Here is a 23,625-nt window from a genome sequence, read left to right as displayed (position 1 = left end):
TATATGTTTAAAATTGTCTAATTTATTTTCTAATTCAACACATATTGAATTATTATTACTAGAAGTTATTCCATAACTTCTTTGGATAGTAAAATTTTAACAGTATAATGAATTAATATTAACAAATGAAATTATTTGTAAGCAGAAAAAATGACTTTCATTAAAAAATATACACAAATGAAGGGGGGGAAATCAGAGGGGGAGATGAGCCATGAAATACTACGGACTCCTGGAAACAAACTGAGGGTTTCAGAGAGGGGTGGGTGGGTGGGTGGATGGGCTAGCCCAGTGACGGCTATTAAGGAGGGCATGTATTGCACTGAGCACTGAGAGTTATATGCAAACAATGAATCATGGAGCCCTACATAAAAAATTAAGGATGTACGGTGTGGTGACTGGCATAACATAATACAATTTAAAAATAAATACACAAGTTAAAATAAATTAAAAAAAATTATAATCTATCTAACCATTCATGGATGACCTCCAAATATGCACTTTATCCCATAGCAAAATCAGCATTGAGCTGAAGTCAAGGTTAGAACTGATAGTAACCATTGTAATGTGGACTTTATGTCATTAGAGAATGACCGATATGTAAGTAGACCTACATTTTTATTATGTAATATTTTGGCATTACATTTTCAAATATTTGGATAAAATAGAAAGCAAATGCCTCAGCCCAGTCAGCAATCATAGAACTTCTGCAGTCATGTTTGTGTATGCTCGTGATACAAACTGATGCTTATCTTCAACTGAGGTAAGAAAGAAAACAATAGATAATTACAGCTATTTATTTTTCCCAAATTTTAACTTTTCTTCAAAATATTTACACTTCTTTAACTCTATATTAAACTCTAATTAAATATTAATTCTTTATTAAATCAAAATATTTACACTTCAACTTTATATTAACTCTATATTAAATAAATATTATTTTATTGTACATAAATTTGATCTGTTATCACTTTCAAATGTCCATATGCAAAAGTAAATATTCAGTATAAGATTTATTATGATGAAATAAGATACCCCAGCAGGACATTTTTTTAAGCTTCCCATGCCCTCCATGTAATTAAATAAATGAAAATAAATACATACTTGAAGCATAGCGTAGTGTTATGTATGTTATTTACCAAATATTTCTGGAAATATTAGACTTGTGATATAATCTACTATCTGTTATTTTGCCTTTGCCATTATGAATTAGTTAATTTATCTTATTTGCCCTAAAAATCATAATCCATTAGATTTCCACATGTTTTTGGTAATTATAACTATGAAGTTAAGAATTTTCACACATATAATTACTTATTGATGGTTTCTACCTTGCAATAAATGTATGTTTTATTTTAAATGAGTGCTAGATTCCCATATTTGGTTCTTATAAGATGGTCTAATTCAAATAACATCTATAATTCTTATCTGCATTAGAATGTGCATTAGATTCTAACTGTAAATAATAGTGCATGCCTTTTTTATGCTACTGTAATTCTTGTGGTGATTAAATAATGTGGCCTTCTATGCTAGCCCATGGTCATTAATCACACAAATGCTCAGGGATATCAGTGACATTGAAACAGGAAGCTTAGTCTTAAAACATTAGAGATAAAGCTGATGACCATTAGAAAAAAATTAATTAAAATTAGACAATATTTTGTGAATAAATCAAACTTCTTAAATCAAACTTCTTTGCATCTCTAGACAGATGCCAAAACGGGAAATCAACAGAAGAAAAAATTACATAAATTGGTGTTACTTCCCATTGTATATACAATATCAAAAAAAACATCTAAGTGTTAAAAAGAAAAAAAAGAGAGAGAGCTAATACAGTATATAAACATTATATTCAGTCATTTAAAATATAATTTCAAAGAACATGAGCATATGTCCATATGTAATTATTTTTAAAATGTACATAACTATAATGAAATTTTAAATAAGAAATTAGCCATAAAGTCATGAATTTGTGTTATGTTATTTTTTTAAATTATAAATTTGTGTGAATGATAATAGTGGTGCAAAATATAATAATCTTCATCACTGAAAACTAAGTCAATTATTTCAGCAGATGAAAATTTTTGAAAATAATAAAGGCATAACAAAACAGATAACCAAACAGAACACTTACATCACCACACCCCTTTTTTTTCTTCAGTGCATTCTAATGTCTCTTTCAATGAAAATATTTGTTTGTTGCACACTGATATTTAGCTGTTTATAAGCTAGACAATCATAGAAAATTATAAATAAATTGTATTTTTCATTATTGTTTAATTTATATTTTTTTATTTTTATTTTTTCAAGAGAGAGGTAGGAAGGGCAGAGGGAGAGAGAATCTCAAGCAGGTTCCATGGAGCCTGATGTGGCCTGGATCTCATGACCCTGAGATCATGATCTGAGATGAAATCAAGAGTTGGATGCTTACAGATGTTGGTGAGGATGTGGAGAAAGGCAAACCCTCTCACACTCCTTGTGGGAATGCAAACTGGTACAGCTACTCTGAAAACCAGTATGGAGGTTCCTCAAAGAGTTAAAAATAGAATTACCCTGTGACCCAGAAATTGCAATACCAAGTATTTATCCAAAGGATACAAAAACAGTGATTTGAAGGGGCACATGCACCCAAATGTTTATAACAGCAATGTCCAGGATAGCTAAATTATGAAAGTGTTTAGATGTTCATTGACAGACGGATGGATAAAGAAGATGTGGCATATATTTACAATGGAATATTACTCAGCCATCAAAATGAGTAAAATCTTGCCATTTGCAACAACAAGGATGGCACTAAAGAGTATTACACTAAGAGAAATAACTCAGTCAGAGAAAGACAAATATCATATGATTCCACTCATACGTGGAATTTATAAAACAAAACACATGAACTTAGGGGAAAGAAAGGAAAAATAAGATGAAAACAGAGAAAGCAAATCATAAAACACTCTTAACTATAGGAAAAAAAAAACACCTGAGGATTGCTGGAGGGGAGATGGACGTGGGGAAGGGATAATTATTTCCACAATTAGAATTTAAAATATTAATAATTTCATCACTTTCCATATTTTATACCACCCAGAAATGTTGAAACAATATAAATACATGACTGTAGTAAATAGAAAACTTTATGTAGGTGTAGAAGTGTTATCTATGGAGAAATAAATCTCCCAGGCACATTGCTCTCCTATTTTATTCTTCAGTGATATAACCAATATACTTTTGAAATAACAGTAAATGTTCTATTTACCTGTTCCAATTTTGGAGTTACATAATAGCAAATAATTGCAAGAATGTATCAATGTATATTCATATATATATATATGTGTGTGTGTGTGTGTGTGTATATATATATATATATATATATATATATATATATAGTTGTTTGTTGTTTTTATAGCAAGTGGTATACTGTAGCAGAAACAAGGAAGTAATGCAATATTAAAGAGAATCAGAAGACTCAGGCTCAGCATCTGGGAAATATTTTTGGTAATGTGAGACATGCTTCCTCTCTGGATCATAAATCAGGACACTGGGGAATCCACATTCTTATTGAAGGAGGGAACTTTTAGGACTCCCTAGCCAAGTAAACAGAATAAGGGTGTATAGGCTGACTCAATAAACAGAAGTTAAAACAGCCTACCAGAAACCAAGTACAAACTAAAAATGTGCACATTTTCTCTAGCAATGCTCCAAAGCTGTCAGTCCCAAATGCAGCTTTATTAATATTAGTGTATTTAACTACATTTGGCCAAGTATTACCACCGTGTTTCCAGGTAACACCAGAGATAAGTATAGAGTCACAGCAAAGTAGATAGATTAATCTTATATTTACACAGATATTAAAACGAAAACACCTCTACTCTAGGAAAAAATTAAGGATATTCTCCTTTATCAAGAGTCTTCTGGTGATCAGCTTCCCCAGACTTGTCTTCATGGCCTTGTTTCTTAGGCTGTATATGATAGGATTAAGGGAAGGGGGCAACAAAATATAGAAAGAAGATAGAACAAGATCAGTGAATGATGCACACCCTAAAATAGGCTTCAGGTAAGCAATGAAAGCAGTTGAGAGAAAAAGTACAACAACTGCCAGATGTGGAAGGCAAGTGAAATAGGTTTTTGACTGCCTTTTTGTGGATGGTATCTTTCTGACGGTGGAGAAAATATAGACGTATGATACTGTGATGCAAATAAAGCAACAGAAATCCAGGACTGCATTCACAAGAATGAATACAATTTCTGCAGTTATATTATCTGAACAAGTGATAGCCAGCAACTGGGGAATATCACAGAAGAATTGTTGAATTTCATTGAATCCACAGTAAGATAAGGAAAACGTTCCTGCTGTATGTATAACAGATATCAAGCCACCACTGAGCCAGGACAGAGCCACCATCTGCACACATGTGCCCCTATTCATGATGGCTTCATAATGCAGGGGATGGCAAATGGCAGCATAGCGGTCAATGGACATCACTGTGAGGAGGAATAACTCTGCCCCTGCTGAAAAGGGCACAAAAAAGACCTGGGCAACACAGCCAAAAAATGAGATAGAATTGCTGTATGTCAAGGAATTGACAACAATCTTTGGCACAACAGCTGAAATGAGACAAAGATCAAACAGGGACAGATTCCTTAAAAAGAAGTACATGGGTGTGTGGAGGCATGGGTCCAAGGATGTTATGGTAATAATGAGGCCATTCCCCACCAGAGCTAACAGGTAAATTACTGTAAAAAGCACAGATTGTAAGAACTGAAGACTCCATGGGCCAGAAAATCCCAAGATAAGAAATTCTGTCACCACTGAGACATTGTTCATTTTTGATGTAACATTCTGCATTAAAAAAAGAAAAGGTATGGTTAATATGGTTAAAGTGGTCAAGAATTCAAAATATAGTTATTTTTCCTCAGTAAAGCTGAAAAAAAAAGCTGTGCTAATAATTACCTCATTAATCAATGTATGTAGGAGAAAAAGTCAAAAGTACTTTTAAAAATGCATTTTCCTCATCAATTAATCCATATTTTTCATCGTTTTATTTCTCTTTTTAAGTGTCTAAGTGTTATAATGCTATGCAAGCATATTCACAAATTCACAACAAAAACACAACCTGTGTCTTATAGAGAAGAATCTCAATTTATAAGTGAAAGGAAGTGGAGGGATAAGTATGAAGTATCCAATGATCCCATGTTACCTCCTCTATCCATTTGCTTTGCAATTTTTATCTTTCAACGAATTGATTATTGACTCATAATCAATTATTCCCATATTTATCTTAAAAGTAAACTTCATGAAACAATAGGCATTCCTCCTTTTACTTTAAATTTAATTTATCCCTATATTGCTTTAATCTTTTCTTTTATCTTCTGATATTTTAGATTATTGTTTATAATTGATTCTATGTAATATCACAGAATTTCTTATTTTAGCCTTCTCGATTGCTATATATTCTTCCTTGTTACACTCATACTCTTTTTAGTTATGTAGTTTTCAAAATTTAAGGCCATTTTATGCATTTTTGAAATCCACATGCCTAGATGGATTGGTAGAAAGATAGTAACAGATACATAAACATATATGTGTTTATCAGATTTTAGTTTAATACACTGCTACAAAATTACAAATAGAAAATAAGTCAAATTTCTATTTACAAATCTATATTTCCTTTCCCTGTATTTTAACTACTGCTATCCAGTTTCTAATTCTCTGATAGACATGATAATTACACATGGATTTTTCAAAATATTTGCCTAAATATGATCTTATGTTAAGGAAAAAATGCTGTATATTTTTCTACCTGATTTAAAACCTGCCAACACTTTTGCAGAAAAGACATTAAATAGGTGTAAGTTGGATATAAATATAGATAAACATATACATATATATGAATATCAATAACCATATTTATTAGTTTACATATCATCTATCATCCATTTATTTATTGTCCGTTTATCTAGTCTTACTTCAATGTGTTTCTTGTATTATAATTTTCTAGTGCTGTAGTTCAACCCTTCTATCAGTATCTGTAACTTCTCTTTTTGTCTCAACAATTAACAATTATTACCTATTAAACTAACATTTCAATTAATGAAACAGTGCAAATGGATAAAGAAAGTGCAGTTGTTCCAAAAAGTTAGGTGAACAGTTTCAGTGTAAATTTCTGAAATTGACAGACCTCTGCTCTTTTACAAGTCAGGAGTAAGCAGTAGCAATCATTTGATGTAGGTGTTTGTCATGTTCTTCAGTTTACATGTTTTATAAAAATGCTATTTTGTTTTGTAATTGTGTTAAAATGTTATTTCCTAGTTTGGCTTCGTGTTCTTACGCTTTCCATTTTTGTATTTCTCTCATTATTTATTGCAAAATAACCACTTGAAACCAATCATTCCAAAATTATATCCACTTAAGTTATTAAATGTAACAGAATGGAGAAAAAAGTTATAGCTGAATTATACCTAAAGTTATTCTGTAGGTTCAAATACATAGAATTAAAATAGTTTCCTTCTATACACTATATATATATATATATATATATATATATATATATATATATATACACTGCATATATGTATATACATCCAAGAAACTTGTATTACTAGAAAATTTAGGAAAGTTTTTAGTAGGTTTATTTTCTGACTGAAATTAAAATGAACAAACAGGATACAAGAAAATAAAACTCACTAAAGTATCCTCATGTAGAAGGTGGAAGAAATCATCAGGCTTTGTGTGTAGTTGCTGATGGAAGTATTACTGATGATTATTCTAGGTCAATGACACTAGCAGTGATTTTCAAATATTGAGAAACTTCTTTCCTAAAAGGTGTTTTGCTTCTTGCTTTCTTGACTTTAGCAAATATAGTTGTATGTAAGTACAAACGGAATGAGGATGGTGATGATTTTATATTTGTTGCCCATCTCCCAATGGGTTGAACTCTGAAATATTCCAAAGGGAAATGCTTCCATTCTTATTGGAATTGACATATTTAGTCTGTTCCTCACAATAGTAAAAGACACTCATTGACACAATGAGATATGTGGAAATAAAGTAGCATGATGGAATTTCCCTATCAATGAGTAACTTCAAATACTGTCATGCATTCTAGAGTCTTCATAATTTGTAAGAAGGTATTTAAGAAATATATATATATATATATATATATATATATATATATATATATATCCAATCACACATTGAGCCTTTATAGGGAAATGTCATTTTGTTTGGTACTTTCCCAGGTATTTGTTATACAACCCACAGTAAAAATATACTTTTATTAAATAGCATCTTTAAATCACAAAGACATATTTTATTTTGTAGTGTTCACTGTCCAGTCATATTTTCTTATATAGAGCAAACAAATGGTTCTAATGAATGATATAAATCAAAAACATAAAATAAAAAATCCTGCACATACTGACAGAGATACAAAAGGCAATTTCATCAAGTAGGCATTAGTTTACTTATATTTTGGTATAAACTGCATAATACATTAGCTGGAATTTTAAAAGCTTTACAGTAATGAATAGATTGTTATGTAAACAAATTTCCTGAAATTGAGTGCAGTGGAAATACATATTATTGTGATATTTCAAATAATTCCAGATCCAGATGGTAAAACATGTTTTGAGATTTAAAAAGAAAATCTTATAAAATGTGATTAAATATTTTAACAATATTCAGAAAAGATACAAGAAGAGTATAAGAATTTCTTGAATTTTTAGTTGAAAAGAAAGTCCTTTGAGTTATTCAAGAGAAAAACAGCTCACTAGAAGATAAATCATATGTAAATCCAGAAAAAAAGAGATCTTAAAAATGTAAAGAAATAAAGCTGTCTGCATTATGGGACCCCATTAAGGGAGCTAATATTTGTATTATGGGAGTCTGTGAAGAAGATATACAAAGGGGAAGAAAGCTTACTTAAAAATATAATGGCTAAAAACTCCCAGGATTGGGGGAAAGATGTAGATCTCTGGATAAGTAAATGATGAAGGGCCCCAAAACATTAAAATAAAAAAAAAAAAAGGAGACTTCACTGAGGCACATTATAATCAATTGTCAAAAATTACCAAAAAAATAATTTGAAAACAGCAAGAGAAAATTGGCTTGTCACATACAAGGAAATCCCCATAAAGATATAGTGCCTTTCTCAGCAGACACTTTACAGGGCAGGAATCATGGGATGGCAGACTCCAAAAACTAAATAGAGGAAAACTGCCAAACAAGAATATATTATCCATCAATGCTGTCAATTAGAAATAAAGACTTTTCTAGACAATGAAAAACTGAGGGATGTCATCACAACCAAGTTTGCTAAACCAAGAAATGCTAAAGGAGTTCTTCAAGTTAAAATGAAAGGACACTAGGGGCGCCTGGGTGGCAAGTGGTTAAGCGTCTGCCTTCGGCTCAGGGCGTAATCCCAGCATTATAGGATCGGGCCCCACATCAGGCTCCTCCACTGTGAGCCTGCTTCTTCCGCTCCCACTCTCCCTGCTTGTGTTCCCTCTCTCACTGGCTGTCTCTGTCTCTGTCAAATAAATAAATAAAATCTTTAAAAGAAAAGAAAGGACACTAATATAACACTATGTTAACTACCTGGAATTAAAATTTAAAAAAATTAAAGTTTGAAATTATAAAAAAAAAATTAAAGGACACTAAGTAGTAACATGAGTACATATGAATATGTAAATATATAGATGAATTCAGAATACCCTAATACTGTAATAGTGGTGTGTAAATCACTATTAACTGTATAATAAAAGTTAAAGGACAATGTATTTAAATAGCTATAACTTTAATAATTTATTAAGGGATACAAAACATGAATACGTAAATAGTAATATTAAAACATGAAATGTTTGAAAGGGAATAAATATACACAGCTTTTGCGTATGATGAGGTTAAGTTGTTAACAGCTTAAAATAGACTGTTATAACTCAAAGATATTTTATAATAATCACAAAGCAAAATCCTATACTAGATAAACAAAAGTCAAAGAGAAGAATGTCAGAGAATACAGCTATAAAAAAGCATCAAATCACAACGGATTTCAGTAAAAGAGAAGTAAAAGAACAAATGAACTATCAAACAGCCAGAAAACAATTAATAAACTGGCAAAAGTAGGTCTTTGCATAATATTATTTTCTTTACATGTAAATGTAATAAATTTTCTAATCAAAAGACAGTTGTTAAATGGTAAAAATAAAAACAAGAACCAAATCCACATTATCTGTAAGACACTCACATCAGACATAACTTCCTGCATAGACTGAAAGTGAAATGATTGAATAGGATGTTCCATACTAATGAAAACCTAAACAATTAAGTAAATAAATAAATAGTTTCTGTGCTTATATTAGACAATAGAGACTTTAAGAAAGAAAAAAAAACATTAACTGGATTATTTGTTTTTTAGGGTGATGAGTTTGAAATTTTTCTTATAGATTTTGGATACCAACACTTTATCTGTCACATCATTTGCAAATATTTTCTCCCATTCTGTGGGCTGCCTCTTGTTTTGTTGACTGTTTCCTTTGTTGTGAAAAAGCTTTTTATCTTCATGAAGCCCCAAAAGTTCATTTTTGCTTTTGTTTCCCTTGCCTTTAGAGACATATCTTGAAAGAAATCACTGGGGCCAAAGTCAAAAAGGTTACTGCCTATGTTCTCCTCTAGAATTCTGATGTATTCTTGTCTAACATTTAGGTCTTTCCTCCATTTTGAGTTTATATTTGTGTATGGTGTAAGAGAATGGTGCAGTTTTATTCTTCTGCATGTGACAGATTAGAGACTGTCTATTTTATTTTGTTTTGTTTTATTTAATTTTATTATTTTATTTATTTTATTTTGTTTTGTTTTGTTTTGTTTTGTTTTATTTTATTTTATTTTATTTTATTTTATTTTATTTTATTAAGACACTGTCTTTTTTCCTTTGGATATTCTTCCACGATTTGTTGAAGATTAGTTGAGGGTCAATTTCTGGGGTCTCTATTCTGTTCCACTGATCTATGTGTCTGTTTTTTTGCCAATACCCATCACCCAAAAAGCAAATAAAACAGTCAATAAATGGGCAGAAGACATGAACACACACTTCTCCAAAGAAGACATACAAATGGCTAACAGACTCATGAAAAAAATGTACAACATCGCTAGCTATCAGAGAAATATAACAATACCACAATGAAACACCACCTTACACCAGTTAGAATGGCAAAAATTAACAAGACAAGAAACAAGAAGTGTTGGCAAGCATGTGGAGAAAGGGGAACCCTCTTACACTATTGGGGGGAATGCAAGCTGGTAGAGCCAACTGGAAAACAGCATGAAGGTTCCTCATGATGCTAAAAATAGAGCTACCATATGACCCAGGAATTGCACTGCTAGGTGTTTACCTTGAAGATACAGATGTAGTGAAAAGAAGGGGCACATGCACACCAATGTTCATAGCAGCAATATCCACGATAGCCAAACTCTGGAAGGAGCTGAGATGCCACTCAACAGATGAATGGATAAAGAAGATGTGGTTCATATATATGATGGAATATTACTCAGCCATCAGAAAGTATGAACACCCAACATTCATCGTTTGGATGAACAGGATGGATGGACCTGGGTGGAACTAGAGGGGATTATGCTGAGTGAGTTAGGTCAAGCAGAAAAAGACAATTATTGCATGGATTCACTCATATGTGGAACATAAGGAATAGCGTGGAGGACCATAGGGAAAGGGAGGGAAAACTGAATGGGAAGAAATCAGAGGGAGAGAAAAGCCACGGGAAACTCTGTACTCCAGGAACCAAACTGAGTGTTACAGAAAGGAAGGGCGTGGTGGGATGGGGTAACCTGGTGATGAGTATTAAGGAGGGCATGTGTTGTGATGAGGACTGGTTGTTATATGCAACTAATGAATCATTAAACGCTACATCAAAAACTAATGATGTACTATATTTTGGCTAATTGACCATAATAAAAAATTTAAAAAATATAAGTCAGTCAGTGAAACACAAATACAATATGATTTCACTTATATGTGGAATTTAATAAACAAACAAAGTGAATGGGAAAAAAAGAAAGGGAAACCAAGAAACAGACTTAACTATGGAGAACAAACTAATGGTTACCAGAGGGATAGTAGGAAGATGAATGGATTAAAGAGGGGATGGGGATTAAGGAGGGCACTTGACCACTGGGTTTGTATGTAAGTGTTGAATAACTAAATTCTATATCTGAACCTAATATAACTCTCTATGTTAACTAACTTGAATTTATTTTTTAAACTTTTAATTTTTTATTTTAATTTTTTTATTTAAATTCTAGTTATTTAACATATATTGTGAAATTGGTGGTAGGTGTTAAATTTAGTGATTGATCACTTACATATAATAACGCTTATCACAAGTGCCCTCCTTAATATATAACTGAAATTTAAATAAAAATTTGGAAATAAAGAAATACACATAAAAATAAATAAAGAGATCTCATGCACAAAATGAAAAAAAGTGTTATAGAATACAGAGTTTAGTATACAATGATGAAACACTCAATTCATGAAGTGTACCTAATAATTGAAATTTTAAATGCACCTAACATTTGAGCACTAAATATATACAGGAATATTAAAAGATCTGAAGGGAGTCAAACACCAATACAGTTGTAGAAATATTTAATTTTCCACTTTCAACAATGGGTAGGTCAACCAGAAAGAAAACAAATAAGGGTTATTGGGCGTGGACTGCACTTTAAGTCAACCCACATATAGAATATACGTATTTCATAGAAACACAATACATATTCCTCTGAAGTCCACACAGAAAAATCTCCGAATAGATCATATGTTAGGATGCAGAACAAGTCTTAAACAAATTTAAGAAGAGTGAAATCATACTAAGCATCTTTTTCAATGAACAATATAAAAATAAAAAAAAATTAGTAACAGGTGGATAAGTACAAAATTTATATAAGTAAAAATAAAACAACCCATGCCTGAAGAACCATTGAGTAAAATAAGAATTTAAAAGAGAAAAAAGAAATTAAAATGGAAATAAAAAATGTTGAGACTATGAAAATGGAAACAGCATATCAAAATTTATGGAGTGTGTAAGGAGGGCATGTATTGCATGGTGCACTGGGTGTTATACGCAACTAACGAATCATGGAACTTTACATAAAAAACCAGGGATGTACTGTATGGTGACTAACATAATAAAAAATATTATTATAAAAAAACCCAAAATTTATGGAGTGTAGCAAAAAGAGTTTCTAAGAAAGAATTTTAATATGAAAAACAGCTTACATTAAGATAAAAGAAATATCCAAATAAAGACCCAAGCGTTCACCACCAGGAACAATAAAAAATAAATAAATAGAAGGGGGGAAAGATGGTGGAAGACTAGGGACCATTTTTTCAGCTGGTCCCCAGAATTGAGCTGGATATCTACCAGACCATCCTGAACACCCATTAAATCAGCCTGAGAGGTAGAAAGATACATCTGGATCTCTACAAACAAACATCTCCAGTGCTGAGTATTGAGGTACGATGCAGGGAGCTGTGAATCCACACAGAGATATCAGAAGATAAAAGGAAGGGGGAGGGAGCCGACCGCTCAGGCGCCAGGAAGCAGTAGCCACTTGCACTGGGGAGCCGGCCAGACTTGTGGACAAGCACCTATGAGGAAGCAGACCAAGACTGTGAGCCCGGGGACTTGCACAGACCAGAAGGAAAGCGAGCGCTCCAGAGAGCACATGAACCACATTGAAACAGGAAGCTTGGGAGCATGCATGGGAACTGGGGGTGGCTGGCAGTGTTAGAAACACAAAGGACAGAGACATGCCAGCCCTGGAAGTGAGGGCTGGGAGAGTGACTGTGGGATGCACATCCTGGGATGCTGAGGGGTTTTTAGCAGCACCAACAGAAACAGAGTTAAAGTGGCCAGGTGAGCACAGTGGAGAGCGGACTGGGATCTCTCTGTTCTGAGACAAAGGCTGAGATTTGGCCACGGCTTCTCTGACTCTCAGAAGAGTCACAGAAAACCCCCAGGGAAAGCTGTCAGAGAACAAAAGCCTGGAAATACCAGTTCACATTGTGCCTATCCCCACCACCCCTCACAGGAGACAGGGCACCTTTACCCAAACAGGGTTGCCTGAGAATCAGCACAGCAGGCCCCTCCCCCAGAAGGCAGGCTGAAAAATAAAGAAGCCCACATCCCTAAGGTCCCTATAAAACAAATGCAGACTGCCTGGGTCCTGGTCAATAATTTGGGCTTTGAGCATTCCTGCAACCTCTCCTCATCAGAATGACGAGGGGGAGAAATCCCCTCCCCCAAAAGAAGAAAAGATACAGAATCTGTGGCCTCTGCAACAGACAGATTGGATATAACCAAATTGTCAGAAGTGGAGTTCAGAGGAACAACAGGAAATATGATGTGTAGGCTTTAAAAAAAATATTAACGAAAATATTAACGAGTATATAGACTCTCTAAGGGTAGAAATGAAAGTCAATCTGGCAGAAATTAAAAATGCTATAAATCAAATTCAGTCTAAACTTGACGCTCCGATGGCCAGGCTAAATGAGGCAGAAGAACGAATTCGTGAATTGGAAGATGGAATGGTAGAAGAGAAAGTAAAAATGGAAACTTGGCTCAAAAAAATCCCATCTTAAGAATGTAGATTAAGGGAGATTACTGACTCAATGAAACGTTCCAATGTCAGAATCACCCGCATCCCCGAGGAGGTGGAGAAAGACAGAGGTTTAGAAGAGATAATTAAACAAATTGCAGCTGAGAACTTCCCTAACCTGGCAAAGGAAACAAACATTCATGTCCAAAAGGCAGAGAGGACCCCCCCCAAGATCAATGAGAACAGACCTACACCACGTTACATCATAGTGCATTTTGCAAATATTAGATCCAAGGACACACTCTTGATAGCAGCCAGGGGGAAGAAAATCCTTATTTACAGCAAGAAGAATATCAGAATAGCATCAGACCTGTCTACAGACACCTGGCAGGCCAGGAAGGGTTGGCAAGGTATTCTCGAAGTTCTGAGAAGAACATGTAGCCAAGGATCCTTTAGCCAGCAAGGCTGTCATTCAGAATTGATGGAGAGATAAGAATCTTCCAATACCGGCAGAAACAGAAAGACTATGTGATCACCAAGCCAGCCCTACAAGAAATATTAAGGGGGGTTTCTACAAAAGTAAAAAGACCCCAAGAGTGATACAGAACAGAAATTTGCAATCTATAGATCAAAGAACAAAAATTTACAATCTATAGATCAAAGACTTCACAGGCAACATGACATCATTAAAAATCATATCTCTCAATCATCACCTTCAATGTGAATGGACTAAATGTTCCCATAAAACACCACAGGGTTGCAGATTGGATAAAAAAAACATGACCAATCCATTTGCTGTCTAGAAGAGACTCATTTTGAACCTAAAGATACATTCAGACTGAAAGTAAAGGGATGGAATACCATCTTTCATGCCAGTGGACCTCAAAAGAAAGCTGGGGTAGCAATTCTCATATCAGACAGATTGGATTTTAAACTACAGACTATAGTTGGAGACACAGAAGGGCACTATATTATTCTTAAAGGATGTATCCAACAAGTGGATATGACAATTATAAATATCTATGCCCATGACAAGGGAGCAGCTAGATACACAAGCCAACTCTTAACCAGAATAAAGAAACATATAGATAAAAATACGTTAATAGGAGGGGACCTCAACACTCCACTATCAGAAATAGAACACCCATGCAAAAAATCGACAAAGAAACAAGGGCTTTGAATGCCATACTCGATGAGTTGGACCTCAAAGATATATATAGAACACTAGACCCCAGAACCAAAGAATACTCATTCTATTCTAATGCCCATGGAACAATATCAAGAATAAACCATATTCTGGGACACAAAACAGGTCTCAACTGGTACCAAAAAACTGAAATTATTCCCTGCATATTCTCAGACCACAACGCTTTGAAATTGGATCTCAACCACAAGGAAAAATTTGGAAGAAACTCAAACACTTGGAGACTAAGAATCTTGCCTGCTCAGGAATGATTGGATAAACCAGGAAATCAAAAATCAATTTAGACAATTAATGGAGATCAACAAGAATGAAAACACAGCGGTCCAAAACCTATGGGATACTGCAAAGGCAGTCCTAAGGGGGAAATATACAGCCATCGAAGCCTCACTCAAAAGAATAGGAAAATCTAAAATGCAGTTTTTATATTCTCACCTCAAGAAGCTGGAACAGCAACAGAGGGACAGGCCTAATCCGTGCACGAAGAAGCAGTTGACCAAGAATAGAGCAGAAATCAATGAATTAGAAACCAGGAGTACAGTAGAGTAGATCAACAGAACTAGAAGCTGGTTCTTTGAGAGAAAAAATTGACAGACCACTGGCAAGACTTATCCAAATCAATACAGAAAGGACCCAAATTAATAAAATTATGTATGAAAAAGGAGAGGTCACAACCAACACCGATGAAATAGGAAGGATTATTAGAAACTTTTATCAACACCTTTATGCCATTAAACTAAGCAATCTGGAAGAGAAGGAAGACTTCCTGGAAACCTATAAACTACCAAGACAGAAACAGGAAGAAATTTATCTTTTAAACAGGCCAATTAATTATGAAGAGATTGAAACAGCGATAAACAACATTCCAAAAAACACAACTCCAGGCCCAGATGGTTTTCCTGGGGAATTCTACCAAACGTTCAAAGAGGAAATAATACCTATTCTCCTAAAGCTATTTCAAAAAATAGAAACAGAAGGAAAGCTACCAAACTCATTCTATGAGACCAATATTACTTGATCCCAAAACCAGGCAAACACCCCCTCAAAAAGGAGAATTACAGACTGAATCCCTAATGAATATGGATGCCAAAATCCTCAACAAGATCCTGGCTAATAGAATCCAACAGTATATTAAGAGGATTATCCATCATGACCAAGTGGATTCACCCCTGGGATGCAAGGGTGGTTCAACATTCTAAAACGATCGGAGTCTTAGATTTTATCCAGTAAGAAAAATTCAGAAATCATATGATTCTCTCAATAGATGCAGAAAAAGCATTTGACGAAATACAGCATCCTTTCTTGATTAAAACCCCTCAGAATGTAGGGATAGAGGGTACATTCCTCAATCTCACAAAAACCATCTATGAAAAGCCTACAGCAAATATCATTCTCAATGGGGAAAAGCTGGAAGCCTTTCCCTTAAGATCAGGAATATGACAAGGATGCCCACTCTCGCCACTATTATTCAACATAGTACGGGAAGTCCTTGCAACAGCAAACAGACAACAAAAAGGGATAAAAGGTATCCAAATCAGCAAAGAAGAAGTCAAAATATCTCTCTTCACAGATGACATGATGCTCTATATGGAAAACCCAAAAGAATCCATGCCCAAACTATTAGATGTTATAGAGCATTTCAGTAATGTGGCGGGATACAAAATCAATGCTCAGAAATCAGTGACATTTCTATAGACGAATAATGAGACTGAAGAAAAAGAAATTAGGGAATCCATTCCATTTACAATAGCACCAAAACCCATACGTTACCTTGGAATTAACTTAACCAGAGACGTAAAGGTACTCTATTCTAGAAACTATTAATCACTCTTGAAAGACATTGAGGAAGACACAGAAAGATGGAAAAATATTCCATGCTCATGGATAGGAAGAATTAACATAGTTAAAATGTCGATGCTACCCAGAGCAATCTACACTTTCAATGCTATCACAATCAAAATACCAAGGACATTTTTCAAAGAACTGGAACAAATAGTCCTTAAATTTGTATGGAAACAGAAAAGGCCCCGAATTGCCAAGGAACTGTTGAAAAGGAAAAACAAAGCTAGGGGCATCAAAATGCCGGATTTCGAGCTGTACTACAAAGATCACAAAGACAGCATGGTACTGGCACAAAAACAGACACAGAGACCAATGAAACAGAATAGAGAACCCAAAAATGGACCCTCAGCTTTTTGGGGAACTAATATTTGATAAAGCAGGAAAAAAGCAACCGGAGGAAAAAAGACAGTCTCTTCAACAAATGGTGCTGGGAAAATTGGACAGCTACATGCAAAAGAATGAAACTTGACCACTCTCTCACACCATACACAAAGATAAACTCCAAATGGATGAAAGACCTTGATGTGAGACAGGAATCCATCAAAATCCTAGAGGAGAACAGAGGCAGCAACCTCTACAACATCAGCCAAAGCAACCTTTTTTCATGACACATCTCCAAAGACAAGAGAAACAAAAGGTAAAATGAACTTGTGGGACTTCATCAAGATCAAAAGCCTCTGCACAGCCAAGGAAACAGTCAAAAAAACTAAGAGGCAGCCCACGGAATGGGAGAATATATTTGCAAATGATGCTACAGATAAAAGACTGGTATCCAAGACCTACAAAGAACTTCTCAAACTCAATACGTGAGGAACAAATAAACAAATCATAAAATGGGCAGAAAATATGAACAGACACTTTTCCAATGATGACATACAAATGGCTAACAGACACATGAAAAAATGTTCAACATCATTAGCCATCAGGGAAATTCAAATCAAAACCACACTAAGATACCACCTTATGCCAGTTAGAATGGCAAAAATTGACAAGGCAAGAAACAACAATTGCTGGAGAGGATGTGGAGAAAGCAGATGGTCGGAATGCAAGTTGGTGGGAATGCAAGTTGGTACTCTGGAAAACAGTGTGGATTTCCCTTAAAATGTTAAAAATTGAGCTACCCTATGACCCAGCCATTGCACTTCTGGGTATTTACCCCAAAGATATACCCCAAAGTAGTGAAGAGAAGGGTCATATGCACCCCAATGTTCATAGCAGCATTATCCACAGTATCTAAATCATGGAAAGAACTGAGATGCCCTTCAACAGATGACTGCATTGAGAAGTTGTGGTCCATATATATAATGGTATATTACTCAGCTATCAGAAAGACAAATTTTCAACTTTTGCTGCAACATGGACGGCACTGGAGGAGATACTGTTAAGTGAAATAAGTCAAGCAGAGAAAGACAGTTATCATATGATTTCTCTCATCTATGCAACATAGAACTAGGAAGATCGTTAGGGGAAGAAAGGGATAATGAAACGGGGATCAATCAGAGGGGGGCATGAAGCATGATAGACTATGGACTATGAGAAACAAACTGAGGGCTTCAGAAGGGAATGTGGTAGGGAAATGGGATAGACTGGTGATGGGTAGTAGGTAGGGCATGTATTTCATGGTGCACTGGGTGTTATACACAACTAATGAATCATGGAACCCTACATCAGAAACCAGGGATGTATTGTATAGTGACTAACATAATAAAAAAACATTTAAAAAAATCCAATCTGTCTGATATGAGAATTGCTAGCCCAGCTTTCTTTTGAGGTCCATTGGTGTGAAAGATGGTAGTCCTTCCCTGTACTTTCAGTCTTGATGTCTCTCTAGGTTCAAAATGAGTCTCTTGTAGGCAGCAAATGGATGAGTCATGTCTATTTATTCAATAGGCAAACCCGTGGCATATAATGGGAGCATTTAGGGCATTTACATTGAGGCTGATTATTGAGAGATGTGATTTTAATGATGCCATGTTCCCTGTAAGGTCTTTGTTTCTATTGATTGTGACTTTTGTTCTGTATCACTCTTGGGGCCATTTTACTTTTATAGACCCCCCTTAATATCTCCTATAGGGCTGGTTCGTGGTTACAAAAATGATCAATGACTGGCGATTCTGGAAGATCTTTATTTCTCCATCAATTCTGAATGGCAGCTTTGTTGGATAAAGGATCCTTGGCTGCATGTTTTTCTCTGAAAGAGCTTTAAAAATGCCCCCCCCCAACCCTTTCTCTCATTCCAGGTCTGTGTAGACTGGTCTGACGTCATTCTGATACCTTTGTGTTGGTACATGAGAAATTTCTTTGCCCTGGCTGCTTTCAATACTGTATCCTTGGATCTAATATTTGCAAATTGCACTATGATGTGATGTGGCGTAGGTTTGTCATGGTTGAGCTTGGGAGTGGTCCTCTCTGCCTCTTGTACACGAATGCTTGTTTCCTTTGCCAGATTATGGACGTTTTCAGCTACAATTTGTTCAAATATCTCTTCTAGACATCTGTTTTTCTCTACACCCTCGGGGATGCCGATGATTCTGACATTGGAACGTTTCATTGAGTCAGTAATCTCCCGTAACCTACTTTCTTGAGATTGGATTTTTTTGAGCCCAGATTCTATTTTAGCTTTGTCTTCTACTAACCCATCCTCCAATTCACTGATACGTTCTTCTGTCTCATTCACCCTGGCAGTCAGAGCCTCTATTTTTGACTGCATTTGGCTCATAGAATTTTTAATTTCTGCCAGATTCGCTCTCATTTCCACCCTTAGAGATTTTATATTCTCATTAACATTTTTGTTAATACTTTTTTCAAGTCTACACATCATTTTGACCATTGTTACTCTGAATTCCATTTTTGACAATTTGGTTATACCCATATCCATTAGTTCTGTAGCAGAGACCAGAGACTCATTGTCTTTTCTTTGCTTGGGGGGATTTCTCCTTCTCGTCATTCTGATGAGGAGAGGTTGTGGGGTTGTCCAGAGCCCAAATTATTAACCAGAACCCAGGCAGTGCGCCCTTGTTTTATAGGGATCTTAGGGATGTGGGCTTCTTGATTTTTCAGCCTGCCTTCTGGGGGAGGGGCCTGCCGCGCAGATACTCGGGCAACCCTGTTTGGGTAGAGTCTCCATGTCCCCTACAAGCGGTGATGGGGATGGTCACACTGTGAGCCGGTATTTCCAGGCTTTTGTTCTCTGGCGGCTTTTCCAGGAGCGTTGCTGTGCTTCCTCTGAGAGTCAGAGCAGCAGTAGCTGAATATCAGCCTCAGTCTCAGAACAGAGGGATCACAAACCATTCTCCACTGATGTTCTGGCCACTTTAACTCTGTTTCTGTTGGTGCTACTCAACCCTGCAGTGACCTGGGATGTGCACTGCACACCCAGCATCCCAGCCTTCACTTCCAGGGCCAGCGTGTCTCTGTCCTTTGTGTTTCTAACACCACCAACCACCAGCCACCCCCACGCCCTCCCAGAGCTCCCGGTCTCAGTCTGGTTCCAGTGAGCGCACAGAGCTCCATTTTAGTCTGGTGCACGCGTTCCCCGGCTCATAGTCTCAGTCTGCTCTCTCACGGGTGCCTGTCCGCTAGTCTGCCTGCTCCTCCGTGCAGGTGGCTACCGCTTCCCAGAGCCCAAATGCAGCAGCTCCCTCCCTTTTCTGTTTATCTTCTGATATCTTTGTGCAGTTTCATGGCTCCCCTCTTTGCACCTCAATACTCAGCGATGGAGATGTTCCTTTGTAGAGATCCAGATGTATCTTCCTGGGTCTCATGCTGATTCCGTGGATGTTCAGGATGGTCTTCTACTTACCCACCTCGAGTCAGGGGACTGGCTGAAAAAGGGGTCCCCTACTCCTCTGCCATCTTAACTCCTCAAAATTCCCACAGTGATTGATATTTAAATATTTGATGATCTTGCAACCCAGCAATAAATCCCACATAGCCAAGGCATTTATAATCTTATTAAAATGTTTGAAAATTCAATTTGTCTCTATTTTGTTGAGAATTTTTGTATGAACACATGCATAAGAGGTATTGATGTGTAGTAGTTCTTTCTTCTAGTGCCACGCTCTGTCTTTGGTATCACTATTGTCTTGGCACTTTACAATGAGATTGTGTTCTATTCAATTTTTGGATGAGTTTTAAAATGTTGCTATATTTTTTAAGTGTTTGGAAGAATTCATAAGTGAATTTATCACATTCAGGAATTTTAGTTTTAAGTGATTCAATACCTCTCCTCTTTATGTATGTATTCATATTTTCTATTTCTTCTTTTAAATATTTTATTCATTTATTTGTTAGAGACAGAGCACAAGAAGGAGGAGTGGCAGGCAGAGGGAAAAGCAGACTCCTCGCTCAGGAAGGACCCTGATACAGGACTTGATCCCAGGACCCTGGGCTGAAGGAAGATGCTTAATTGACTGAGCCACCCAGGCATCCCTCATATTTTCTATTTCTTTATGATTCTGTCTGATTTTTTGTCTTTCTAGGTAATTGTTCATTTCATCTAGGTTATTCAAGATGTTGGTGTAAAATTGTTCAAAATAATTTCTTATATTCCTTCTTATTTTTGTAAAATCAGTAATTAGGTCCTAACTTTAATTTCTGGTTCAAGTTACTGGTGTCTTCTCTTATTTTCTTTGTCTATGTAGTTATCAGTTTGTCTACTTTGTTCATCTTTGTAAGAACTGTAGGAGACAAAGGCAGGCTACCTCTAGATGGGCCTCATTGGCATCAACACCATTTTGAAATAAAAGCAATCAAATCCCAGCAGATTCAGGAAAAGCTCTTCACCTCTCCCTCAACTGCCTGCCTGTATGCAAAAGAGACCTATTAACAGATTCCTCTTTACCTAAAAAAATTACCTCTATAATAGGATATTTATTTTCCAAATATCTCCTCTCACCTTCCTGCTAATAGTATTTCTCCCCTTTGTATTCTCAGACCCCTACTCACTCTTTAGCTTATATACATGTCATGTTGCCTCACTGTCTTTGGAACTTCCATGTTTGTGGGACTCCTTGTATTTACACTATTAAATTTGATTTTTCCTTGTTAGTCTCTCTCATGTCAATTTGGTTTTTAGTCCAGTTGGAAGAATACTGAAGGGTAGAGGAAATTCTTCTTTCCCAATAGAACCAATTATCAGTATTCATTTTTTGCCATTGTCTTTCTATTCTCTGTAATTTGTTTTAGCAAGAATCTATTTTATGTCCTTCATACTTTAGCTTTGGGTTTAGGTTTTTTTTCCTCCCCTAGTTTCTTAAAACTTAAACTTAGGTTGTGGATTTGAAATCTTTGCTTTTGCAATACAAATCCTTATAGTTATAAATCTCTATCTTACCACAGTTATTGCATCATCCCATAAGTTTTGGCATTTTTGAGTTTTCAGTTGCATTGAATTAACATATATTCTAATTTCCCTAGTGGTTTCACCCTTAGTCCATTGGTTGTTGAATCTTTGTTCTATGTCCATACACTTGTTCAATTTTCAGTTTTATTTATGTTATTGACATCTAGGTTCATTCCATTCTGATTATCATCGTGTTTTGTATGATTTCAAACTGTGAAAATTAAGGCTTATTTTTTATCCTACAACATGGTCTATCCTAGAAAATGTAGAAAATGTGAACTTGAGAAAAGTATGTTAATTTTACTGCTGTTTGATGGAGTGTTTGGCATATGTTTACTAGGTACAATCAATCTATAGTTCTATTTAAGTCCTCTATATTACCTTTTTCTCTGAGTATTCCAGTAATTATCATTATAAATGAGTCTAATTAATTAGACAGTGTATATTAAAGTCATTTTGCAAAATTCTATCTGCCAGTTTATGCCCGTTTGAGGAGCTTAGTTTATTTACATCTAAAGTAGTTACTGATACAGAAAGACTTACTTTTGTCATTTTGATATCCATTTTCTGTATGTCTTATAGGGTTTTTTTTTTGTCTGTCTTTTTCCTCATTACTGCTTTCCTTTGTGTTTATTTGATTTTTTTATAGTTACATATTTTTACTTTTTTGTGATTTTTTGATGTCATATAGATATTTTCTTTGTGATTATCATGCGGATTACATAATTAAATCCTAAAGTACAACAATGCATTTTAAAATTTTTATTTATTTACTTATTTAGAGAGAGTGAGAGGATGAATGAGGAAGGGCAGAGGAAGAGAGAGGAATCTGAGCAAACCCCCTGCCAGGTGTGGAGCCTGTTACTGGGCTTAATCTCATGACCCCAGGATCATGACCTGAGCCAAAATCAAGAGTCAAATGTTTAACTTACTGAACAACGCAGGCACCCCAGGACAATGTATTTTAAAATAATAATAGAGGGGTGGGTGTTGGGCTAAATGTGTGATGGATATTAATGAGAGCACTTGTTGGGATAAGCATTGGGTGTTATATGTAAGTAATGAATCACTAAATTCTACTCCTGAAACCAATATTATACTATATGTTAGCTAACTAAATTTAAATTAAAAAATTAAAAAAGGATATTATCTTCAACTTTTTTTTTTCTTTATGTCCACTAAATAATATTGGGGTCCTGGAAACACGGGATTCATCTGAGAATATATCCAACTCTGCAACACTCTTGAGACAGTGGTAGATATTCCCCTGGAAGAAAGACTTACTGCTATCCTGAAATGAGGTTAAAAGACAGGTTCAGACTGATAACATCTTTAGGGCCTACTTAGTAGGAAATTGATTCCATAAGATCGATGCCCTTCCATGACAGTCCACTGGTGACTGAGCAAAGTAGGAAATAAAAGGATAGTTCAGTGGACAATGTTGGATACCAATTCTTGACAAGGCAGGGGAAAGAATTGCTGACCTTACTTTGTGTCAATCGTTTTTTTCATGTTCTTCCACACATATTGATCTGAAAAGTACATGCAACTCAAATTTCATGTCACTGTGCCAAGAAACCCGTCTGTGACATGGGTGGAAGCTGCCCTCTCTTTAACCCCTTATGTGACTAAGTT

At 35.4% G+C, this 23,625-nt stretch overlaps 1 protein-coding gene across 1 annotated transcript; it reads right to left on the bottom strand.

Moving 5' to 3' along the window:
* Window positions 1-3,856: 3,856 nt before the first annotated feature.
* Window positions 3,857-4,816, bottom strand: LOC123791164 (olfactory receptor 14A16-like). Its single transcript, XM_045795803.2, has one exon. The coding sequence runs from the start codon at window positions 4,814-4,816 to the stop codon at window positions 3,857-3,859; it is 960 nt and encodes a 319-aa protein (XP_045651759.2).
* Between the last annotated feature and the right edge of the window lie 18,809 nt (window positions 4,817-23,625).

This window comes from Ursus americanus, chromosome 5 (genome assembly GCF_024610735.1).
Source record: "Ursus americanus isolate L20-20 chromosome 5, mUrsAme1.1.p, whole genome shotgun sequence".
Classification (NCBI taxonomy): Eukaryota; Metazoa; Chordata; class Mammalia; order Carnivora; family Ursidae; genus Ursus; species Ursus americanus.
The sequence above is the reverse complement of the archived record's forward strand: the minus strand, read 5'-3'. Positions and strand labels throughout refer to the sequence as shown.